The sequence below is a fragment of the Dasypus novemcinctus genome, chromosome 10, assembly GCF_030445035.2.
Source record: "Dasypus novemcinctus isolate mDasNov1 chromosome 10, mDasNov1.1.hap2, whole genome shotgun sequence".
Lineage (NCBI taxonomy): Eukaryota > Metazoa > Chordata > Mammalia > Cingulata > Dasypodidae > Dasypus > Dasypus novemcinctus.
In genome coordinates, this window is record NC_080682.1 from 123,906,872 (window position 1) to 123,917,971 (window position 11,100).

General features: G+C 40.8%; 1 protein-coding gene and 1 pseudogene across 1 annotated transcript; one reads left to right on the forward strand and one right to left on the reverse strand.

Annotated features, from left to right (window-relative positions):
- Positions 1-1,379: 1,379 nt before the first annotated feature.
- On the reverse strand, positions 1,380-2,600 carry UBTFL1 (upstream binding transcription factor like 1). Its single transcript, XM_012530623.2, has one exon. The coding sequence runs from the start codon at positions 2,598-2,600 to the stop codon at positions 1,380-1,382; it is 1,221 nt and encodes a 406-aa protein (XP_012386077.2).
- A 491-nt stretch (positions 2,601-3,091) lies between these two features.
- Positions 3,092-9,340, forward strand: LOC101443802 (cytosolic arginine sensor for mTORC1 subunit 2 pseudogene; annotated as a pseudogene).
- Positions 9,341-11,100: the final 1,760 nt, after the last annotated feature.

Here is an 11,100-nt window from a genome sequence, read left to right on the forward strand (position 1 = left end):
AATATTTGGCAAAACTCTAATGATACCATCAGTAAAACATAGCCAAACATGTTTATTTCTGGATTGTAAATAAGTTTTAATATTAGGAAATCTGTTAATAAAATTCCCCTTATACCAATGGAAAAATCACATAATGACAAAAGGGATACGAAGGTTAATATTCATTATGAATTGAAACCTCTTAAAATATAAGTAAATAGGCATTTTATTAGTATATTAAAATTATTTGAAGTATATAGGTCAGCATAATTTTAACAGTTACAAATTCTGTAAGCATTATCTTACAGAAGCAAAACAAGAACTTATCATCAAAATGACTGAAATTTGTCTGTATATACAGCCCAACACATTTAGAAAGACAAAGGAATTAGCAGAATAACAAGTGTAAATATTTAAATTATATCAAGATACTATAATATCTTACAAACATTTAAATATAATAAAATCACTCACTAAAATATCTAGTAAAAATTTCACTCAACCCAAGAGTTTTCATTTATAAAGAATATAACTACTTCATGAGAATAAAAATGAAAATAGACAAGATTGTTCAGAAAAAAATGTGTAATGGGATTGCCCAAGCCTTTAAAGGTTTTCAAACATATCAGTAAACCAAAGTAATTAAGGGAACATGGTAGTGATGAATGAATTCAGTCATTGGAACAGACTAGTGAGTAGATAGGTGTGTAACATGTACACGCATACGTGCATAAACACAAGGATAAAGTGAGATTCACTGTTCCCTGGAACAGCAGGAAGGAATTCAGGCTTTAGAAGAGAATAAATGCAGACACTGCTTGAAAACCCAGTGCTCCAAATCACAGGATACTGATTCTTTGGAGGAGCTCATACATTTAAACATGCAATTTTTATTTTCTAACTTTAAATTTTCATTTTTGAAATGAGTGACAAAGTTCTCACTGTCAGCTAAGAGATAAACATGCATATAGAAACACTGCTGCCCACCTTACTCTGTCAGCTCTCAGGTTTGGGAAAGGCCTGCTCCTTCATCATTAAGTAAGTTAGAGAGACACCCAGGAGTCTGACACCTTTTGTAAAGGCACCTATGCTATTTCCATAAACTCTTCCTCAGCCCTATGCCAGGTGAGGAATCCAGAGGAGCAGATCCACAAAGAAGGTGGAGGTCACAGATTCCAGAGTGTCCACGACCAACTCTGGCTCACAGAAGATGAAGAGAGCACATGTCTCAGCTCAGGACTCAGTTTAGTCCAGTGGGTGCTCCACCACCCAGTCACCTCAGTGATCCCAAGAGCTCTAAATGCTCGGAGTGCCTCCGAGGGGATGAAAGTGCAGTGTGGGGTGGGCCTGGGGTACTGTGCAGGGGCAGAAGGAGGCCCTCTCCTGGGTGAGGGCCCAGCTCAGCTGCAGTCTAGGTCAGAGGAGTCCCCTGAGGAAGAGGAGCTGGAGCCACTGCCCTCAGACTCACTCTTTTCATCTTCATCCCCACTGCTGGAGTTGTCATCGTCTTCCCCATCTTCCTTCTTAGTGTCCTCTGACCCCTGTGAGGAATGGTAATCAACCTGAATGGTCTCTGATGAATCTGTGCCTGTGGACAGAAGTCCCTGCCCCTCTCCATGTCCTTCAGGAGGGCCCCTCATTGGTGGGGACTGTAGAACAGTCCGTCTGACCTTGGGGCTCAGGCCTCCCATCATGGCCATGTTCTTACGCTTAGCAGAGGCGGACTCTCTGTATGCAGCATATTCCCTGGGAGACAGACTCTTGAGCCAGAGACCCAGCTCCACCTTGTACTGCTGCTGCAGGTTCTCAGAGAGTTTCTCGTATTGCTTCTTCATGCCCTGTGGGATGCGCTGCCAGCGTCTTCCAATCTCCACCATGCGCTCCCTCTCAGACAAGTGGTGCAGCTCCATGCTTGACCACAAATCATCATGGAACTTGTGGTATCCATTCATTGGAGGCTTACTGGGCTCGCCATAGAATTTCATCTTCTTGGAAAACCCATTAGTTTCTGGAGGGGACCTCATTTCTTTCCCTTTACTCTGAAAACTCTTTGGGGTTTGACGCGTCTTGGGGATACCAAGCTTTTTAGAGTTCCGGATTAGCTCAGGGTGTTCTTCCCTGAACCGAGCAAGCTTCTTGTTAAATTCTTGTTTCTCCTTCTGGAATTCTTCAGTATATTTCATCTTAATATGCACTGGAAGCTCCTTGTACTTCTTGGACAAAACCTTGGTCAGCTCCTGCTGTTTCAGCTCAGGGTGTATTTGGGAGTACTCAGAGAACTTCTCTTTGTAGAAGCGGATATAAGAAGTCAGGGGCTTCTTGGAACACTCTGGGTGTTTCTTGTGTTTTTTCCATTTATGGGGATATTTAGCAAGTTCTTGAGCTTCCAGGACTAATTCTGTTAGAGTGCGAAACTTCCTCAAATTATGTGAAAACTCTAACCATTTGAGTTTGCACATTTCTCCAGAAAAATCTTTGAAAGCTATTTTTTCCCAATCCAAATGAAATTGAGTTGTTTTGAAGTTACATTCATCATTGGCTGGGAGGTTATTCTCCATGCATTCCAATAACATCAGGGTGTCTTCTTTGGACCAGTTGACTTGGCTTTTACACAACGCCATTTCTAAGTCTTGGAGTCACCTAAATGGTCCTCAAAGTCCAGACACCTCAGCAGGAACTCAAAATTTCTTCACTCACTACTTGGCAGGTGATTTATTTCTGGAAGTACTGCAGTACATGTGATGCAATTTTCTGAGGAGAAAGACAAGGAAAGATACTTATCTTCTATGGAATGAATGAAAAAATCACACCCCACTTGGGATATGGCCCTTCTATAACTTAATTTACCTTTCACAATATAAAAGGAAAACCCCTAAGTTCCAAGTTTAAATTTATGTTTAACTTTTTTCTACTACATTTGGACCCCCAATTCCCCACTACTTCCCACCTCCCAGTCTGCATCTCCCTGCCCCCACAAACTAATCTCACCAGGCCTTTCTTACATAGAAGTATATGAGGCAAATCACTGGCTTCTCTTTCAAGGTGCTTAGGATAAGGTAAAATCCCCAGGAAAGAGGAATAAAAAATTCTAATGAGAAGAGAAATAGCCAAAATGGAAATGCATGGCCACCTGAGTGCATCCCAGATTGTCATCTTTGAAGGTTTATTTGAGAAGCTGAAAGTAAGAAAGAGACAAGTCAGGTCAGCCTCTTATTGCGCCCCCACCCCCCCGCCCCCCGCCATTGCATCTCACTGTGAACATTTATGAGTTTAATATAAAAATGTGACCTTGAAATAAATGAATGATTTATAGGTTCTTTGGAAACTGTGCATCTAATGAGCTGTACTCCCTCTCCCTTCTAATGGCAAAGATTTAATGACATTTACAGAACATTTACAGCATTTATTTGGTAAATTTCTTCTCTTCTTTAAGCCTCAGCAAAAGTTTTACCTCCCTCAGAAAGCACCACTAAATTCCTGGCACTTAAAGGAACTTAAACAAATGGCGGATCTGATTCTTACTATTACCTCATTTCCATTTACCTCCAGTTACTAATTTTGTCTTTTTTAATCTAAATTCTCTGGCACTATTTTCTCTAGTAATGCACAAATTTTCATGATAACTCCTTCAATTTTCTTTTTAGGATAATCTTGCATTCTAAGACTTAGATCCTCAATAATCAAAGTGCAAAAAAGTGAAAATATGTTAAATAAATCCAGATCTTGTCTGATTGGCATGTGAATAAAAGAAATGTAACATGGAGACCCTGTAAAAAATATATATATATGAAAGAAAGCTGAACATCAGAATTAAGCGTGAAAAGGAAGGTGAACTTCTGAGAATGAGTTCCTGATTATTTGGGAACACTATTTTTGAGAATTATTTTATATTTTCAATAAAGGATAAAAAGATATAGCCTTAAAGAATAAAGTTAAAAACATTCACTAAAAGAGTGAATTAATAATAATTATAATAATATAATATAAAACCATTAACAGCAGAATTAAAGTCCATATTTGAGATATAAGAATGAAGAAATATTGCCAGATATTAAACTCTATGATGTAGAAAATATATTTTGGAAATTTTTTCTAAAATAGAGAATAAAAAATGACAGAGGATTGAAAACTTTGAAATCCAATAAGTGTTGAGAAAAGAGATGAACCTATAATTATTGAGGATTTTACTTCAAAAATAAGAAAATAATACTGTTTAATCAATGTCCTTACAAAAATAAAATGGGGACAAACTTGATAGAATGGAAAACATAGTTGAAATACAAATAACATTCATAAGACAGAGTAGGAAAAAAGTTAGAAAATCAAATCCATCTGTTTATGGCCATACTTACTCTTATAATTTATCAAAAAATGTGCTTCTATTAAACTTTCAACTATTTTGTAAGTGATTATTGTTTGAAATAAAAAATATATATCTGACATATTCTAACTAAGAATACTCTAATATTATAAATAAGATGGGATATTTAGAATCTTACTATAAAAAGAATAAATTGCTCTCTTGATAAATTTTTTTTAAAAATGGTATCTACAGTGCAATGGAAATATTAGGGTTGTGTTGTGGTTATGTGGCACTTAAAAAATCAGGTATTTTTCCAAATTATAGCAGGTTGGATAGTGTTTCCCAGGAAGAAATGCCCAAGTCCTAGCCCCCAGTACCTGTGGATGTGACTTTATTTGGAAATAGGGTCTTTGCAGATATACCTAAGGATCTCAGGATGAGATGATCCTGGATTTTGGGTGGGCCTTGAACACAATGACTGGTGCCCATATAAGAGAGTGATTTGAGACCCAGAAAAAGGGAAGAAAGTCATGTGAGGGAAAGACACAGAAGCTAGGAGAGAGGCATAGAATGGAGGGACATGTCCTCGGAGCCTCAGAGGAAACCAACCCTCTCACCAGAATTTCAAAGACACAAATATCCAGAGAAAATTTCTAGTATGAGGAAGTGTGCAGGTAATGTGGGAAACGACAGGTAGAAATATCTCTCCATACTTAACCTCCTACATTCATGGAGAGAAATGCTTTCCTTGCTACCCCTTGATAGAACAACCTGAGAAAAATTACCACAGACCCTCAGAATATCTATGTAAACCCAAATCAGTCGGTGAAAGTGCTTTATTTTATTCTATGATAAAGGCCTACCCCCATCTATATCTGATACAGGATACTTTATTAGCATTATATTCATCTTTGTTTGCTACAAAAGATTTTTATCCAGACTTTTTTCAGTATAAAAGTTTTAACATTGAATTTTCTCTTGCCTTTGGTACCATCAATTTAAATAAAGGCTCCCCATCATTTATAATAGAAGAGCAGTGCATTCCTAATCATATCAGACTTACAATCATAAGATCATTTCCATTAGAAAATAAGCAAATCCCAAATTAAAATGAAAACCTGTATCATCTAATAAGTCTGCTTAAAATTAAATGACTGGAAATAATCAGAATTACACCTCTAAATCAGAGTAAGTACAGAGTGATCTCCCATTGCTAGCACTTCAGCTTCAGCTTGGTCACCAACCTCACATTTCTACTACCATCACCAATTTCTGGTTTGTTACTGGCTACTTGAAAGACCAAAGCAGCCATTTTAAGTTTCTAAAGAGGTATCATTTTGCCCATTCTGCAACAAGGTTTTCCATTAGGTTTAAGGATCATGCCAAATATAACACTACATGATATCTAGGACTGCCATCCAGAAATTCACAATTTGTATATGAAAGAAATCATGAAGGAACAGAAAAGATCATGTTAATTTAGAAAATTGAAATTAATAGTAGAGAATAACATTCTATATTACAAATACACTGAACATAATTACATAGTATTTACTAACTAGGAATATTAAATCTGCTTATGAAAGTTGCAATCTTGATGAGAGTTAAATTAAAATTACTTCTTAACTTTTAATAGGAAGTAGTAATCATTCACTCAGACCTCTGTACTCACCTGAAGTTTCAATGAATAGTCTCCTCAACATTGGAGGAAATGGCGTCCAGTGGGTCAGGGGCTCTGGGTTTGTCTGGGCCCTCTCAATAGCAGTTCAACTCTCTTTGGTCTCTGCAGTCCAAGTCAACTCCAAATGCCTGTGAAGCCTTGCCTTGGGATGCCTTTATATCAGGATGCCTGACGCTCCGCCCTGATTAGGTTTCTGAGGTAGAGGACCAATAGTGAGCACACCTTTCCATCACTGATTAGGTTAACGCCCTTCCTAATCTCCGTAAATAACCACCTACTCCCCCAGTGCTGGATCATGCAAATAACACCCACCTGCAGATTCATAGCTGAGTTCCAGGGGTCTCGTGTTCTTGTCCCATTTCTTCCACATTTAAATACACACCCTTTCCTTCTGTCATAATTTCTGTCCTGTCTTCACTGTGGTCTAAAATCTTATATAACCCCACCTTCACGATTGCCATTTAAATTTCCTTTGTTCTGATAAATTTTTATCCAGTCTTTACTGTTAAAGGTGGCATTTTAGAACAAAATGTGAATGAGTATTGTGGGAGGTTTTGGAGAACCAGCAGTAGTGGGTCAAATGTCTCATGTCTTGGTTGATTTAATTCTGAGTTTAGGAGATGTGGGATATAAGCACTAAAGAAAACAAATTTTCCAGATGATTTGGTTAAAAGCAATTTGATCCAACTCAAATTGATCATGTGATATCTTGATTGAATGATGGCATCTTTGAAAATATATTGTTTGACACTATCAGGATTCATCAGTTTGTTTGAAATTGGTGCCCCCTCTTACCCTAGTTTGCCTCTTGTGGACCTTACGTTCTTAAACTAACCCATTCCTTTTTCCAATAATCACAGTTTAGATGGGGCATTTGATTAGGTTCAGTTAAGGGAACTTGATTAGATCACTTGAATAGGTTTGTGTGTGTTTTTTGCCAAACTACATCAGTGAAGCGTGACTCAGATCATGTCTCTGCCCTCTTGCTGTGTCTTATATAAACTTAGAACATGCAGAAATGGGACATGGGCCATTTTGACCTGGCCATGTATGAAAGGACACGAGGATCCCTAGAAGGCAGAGCTGAAGCCCGAAGCTCCCAAGAGCCTGGGCTCACAGAGCGACTCAGGGCTGAAGGGGCAAGCCATATGCCTGATTTCTCACAGTTGAAGTTGGGGAGAAAGCAGGGCAACTGAGTCTAAGAAAGAGACCTCAAAAGAGAGAAGCCGTATGCCTGATAGCCCACAGCTGAGCTCCATAAGTCAGTAGATTCTGGAGTGGAAGGCAGGCACCTCAGCAGAGACTGTTGCCTTCTTGCCTCACCACATGGCATGATGCCAGCATCACCAGTAGCTGAATTTGATTAGACAACATTTGTGATGATCATTGCTATGGACATTTCAAGCTCAGCAATGTAAACTTTTGCCCCAAATATTCCCTTTATAAGAACCTACCCATTTCTGGTACTTTGTATCGGCAGCCCTGTGGCAAATGTAGACACCCCTCCATTTAAAAAATTTATTTTAAATAAATTTCCAACTTTTAATTATCTAAATATATCCAACTGTGATGGTTAACTTCATGTATCAGCATGATTAGGTTTTGTGTCCAGTTGTTTCATCAAGTAAGCCCTGCTCTGATAGTTACAACAGGGCTATTTCATTTAAATCATCAGTTAATTAATTGAATTAAACCTACAATCAATTGATGCGATTGTACAATTCATTTACTCAGAAATATGCATTTACCTAAAGATCAGTAAATAGTTTTCTCAACACTGAAGGAAATAACATCTCGTCAGGTCAGGGGCTCTGGGTTTATCTGGGCCCTCTGAATGGCAGCTCTAACTTTCTAAGTTCTCTTCAGTCCAGCCAACTCCAAATGCCTCTGTAGAGACCAAACCTTGCCTTTGGGATGCCTTTATATGAGGATACTTGAGCTCTGCCCTGGTTAGGTTTCTGTGGTAAAGGACCAATAAGGAACATACATTTCCATCAATGAGTAGGTTAACATCCTTTCTAATCTCCATAAATAACCATTACAAACACTCCCCAGTGGAGGCTCATTGGAATAACTCCCACATGGCAAATTCATGTCTGAGTTTCGGGGTTCTCAAATTCTAGCTCCCTTTCAAAAAATTTTTTTAATTTCAATTTTTTTGGGTTTTTTTTAATTTCAATTTTTTTGTGTTTTTTTTCTCCATATTTGAATTTAGATTTATTTAAAGTTTTGGATATAAAGTCAGAGTCGGAAACCACAGAAAAATATCTGAAGCTCTGCATAGCCACTTCTCTGCTAGCACTGCCTCTCTATCCCATTCCTGCAGTCACCAGAACTTGGCTGGCCTCCCCTTTTTCTACTTCTCCCAAGCTACCACCCCACATGGGAGCTCCCTGACTGCTTGAGGCAGACAGCAGAACTCCACATCTTGCATCACTAGTTCTAAGTTGCCAGCAAAGCAAGGAGTGTATCCTGATCTTCATCTACAGCTTGATCAAATTTGCCATCCTGTCCTCAAGTTCTTCTGTCTGACTGAGACACCAGCTGATTGCACCAACATTGTCAATGAGGAGGGGTTCCAAGAACTGGCCTTCTCAAAACACATGAGGCTGGCAGTTGCCACCTGGCTGGCCCTGAGTGCTGTGTCCAGGATAGGTGACTTCTCTACCTCCCAGCCCATCAGTGTTACCAAAAGCACCAATTCTGTGATTACCCCATTGATCTACCAGAACATCGTGTTTATGCTCTGCAACTACTAGAACAACTTCATTCTGGCACTTGAATGGGACCTGCCTTTTATGACCCACAACTTGTTTTTGGAGTTTACCATCTTGTATGACTGACAAGATAATGGCAGCCAACAACCTCTGCATCTGAAACAAGATTAGGGAAGCCCAAATGGCTCAGTGGCCCATCATCCATCCTCTGTCTAACCCACAGAACAGGTTCTGGAGCACCAGCCGAGACTGTGACAAGCCACCTGCTGATACCACACTCCTCATGGATGTCATATTCTACAACCGAGGGGAGTAGTGCACATGGCTGCCCACAATGAGTGTTACCATATCTACTTCTTCTCCTCCCTTTTATGAAGTCTACATATCCCTAGTGATGGACGTGAATACCCAGCAGCAGTTTCTTAGTAATTTGTGCTCATGAGTGCATCTAAAGGACTCTGGAAGATGGTGCAATTTGGAGGAGAGCCCCTGGGATTTGACAAGTATGGAATTGTGGCCCAGGTCTCTGAGCCCCTAGCCACTGCTGACCTTCCTGCCTATTCCATCAGTATCTTCACATCTGACTATGCTCTGGTACCAGAAAATAACCTCAGCAGAATCAACAACATGCTGAAAGTCAATCAAACCAAGAGCTGTTAGAAGGGCCTCTTCCACTCCCCCTGTCTGCAAGCCAGGCCAACCCACATCCCAAAGAGGGCTTTTGTAGTGTCTCTCAGCAGACTGGACAGTTGGCTCTGAAGACTACAGCAATGGGAGCTTTGGAACACTGCCCTAATTGCAGACTCCTCCAGGCCTGAGTCCCCATCAAGGCCTCCCCCAACACATCTGTGCCCACAGCCAGGGACAAGGCAGCACTGGTCACTGAGAAATGGGATGGAGCAGAGCTTAGGTGAGGATAAGGGAGTCTTCCAATTGGGAGGAGGTGGGAGCTTTGGCTTTTTCAGGTTTCCACTGCACAGATCCTGTGCAGTGAAAGGATGTGGGCCGGGAAAGGGCAGTAGCCTTCACTGTTCAGAGAAGTCAGCCTGAAAGAGAAACTGTGCAGATGGCTGCCTTGACTAAGCTGACCTGCTGTGGGAGAGGGAAGGCAGAAGATTGCACAGGAGTGTGATGAGGCATTTGAGCCCTGGAAGCACTAGATACCTTCCCTCCATCTGGAAGCTCACCAAGTTTTCTCTTCTTTTCTTTATTTCTCATGATTTTCTAGTATAGGCACAGAAGGACAAACTTCATTCTCTCTTTTACCTCTTTTAACTCTTCCTACTATGTAAGGAAGCCATAGGGTGGGCTATATCTTTCACCTTGGTACCACCACTCTCCTATAGAAGTTACTCTATATGGGAAGTTAAAGGATGAAGCTATTATCTGAGGCAGCCTGTTGTCCAGCACCAAGACGAAGCCTGGGGTGGAGGCAGAAGCCTGAAGTCTGAGCCAGGTGAGAGAGTTTGTGCATCTTGGTATAAGGGGATGTAAGACCATGGCAGTTCAAACCGAAGGGTGGTCCCTTCCCAGGGAGTTGGAACACTGGATTCTGTGCATGCCAACACCAAGTGTATCTTTATATATACACACATGTGTGTGTGACCAAAGATAGTGGGTGTGTGCATGCACGTGCAGAGCCTAGAACTGAGTTAGGGTTTTGGATAAATATGAATCTGAAATCCTTGGAAGAACTCTTGCCTATAGGCCATGTGTAGAGGGTTTTGGTTAGCTGGTGGCAGGTTTTGAGTGGGCCACTGACTCAAGGTGGAGAGTGTGGCCCCCAGGGAGGTTGCCCTGGCAGGGCTGTCCCACCCAACTTGACTTGTTGAAACTGCTCTCTGGAGGGAAAAGAGGTGCCCTCAGCAGGATTTGTCCTCCACAGAGGCCTGGCAGCCCCTGGACTGCAGTTGTTTCTGTACTGAGTGGACCTAACCCTACTGACTCTTCTGAGGCATCTGCTCATGAAGACAGTATTCAGAGGGGATTCGGGGGTGCCAGGGCATGCTCAGCTACTGAGGCAGTCCAGGAAGAGTTTCCAGCCGAGTTGGAGACCCCGTAAAGGGATGAGAAAGCTCAAATTCAGGGCCTAAGCCTGACCCCATTGTGGTTTCCTTTCCACTGCCCCAGTTCACCTGTACAGAAATGGGTCTAGGAAGAAGTGAGCAGGGCTGGCTCCAAACAGTGGAGGATGACGACAAAAATAACTCCCAACCTCCCTCTTCTCTATGCCAAAGTCACTTCTGTCATCCTGAGTTGGGGGTAGGAGGGCATTGGATGTACAGTGGAGATCTGAAGAGCCTCTTCCCTGCCCCTTTTATTAATATATTGTATCCTTCTTGGTCTCCTATTACAGATTTTTATGTAAAGTCTAACTTTTACAGTGTTAGTATAGCTACTTCAGGTCTTTTTACTTATAA

Excerpts from the sequence above, each read along its gene's own strand:
- UBTFL1 (XM_012530623.2), bottom strand. The coding sequence starts at position 2,600 with ATGGCGTTGTGTAAAAGCCAAGTCAACTGGTCCAAAGAAGACACCCTG.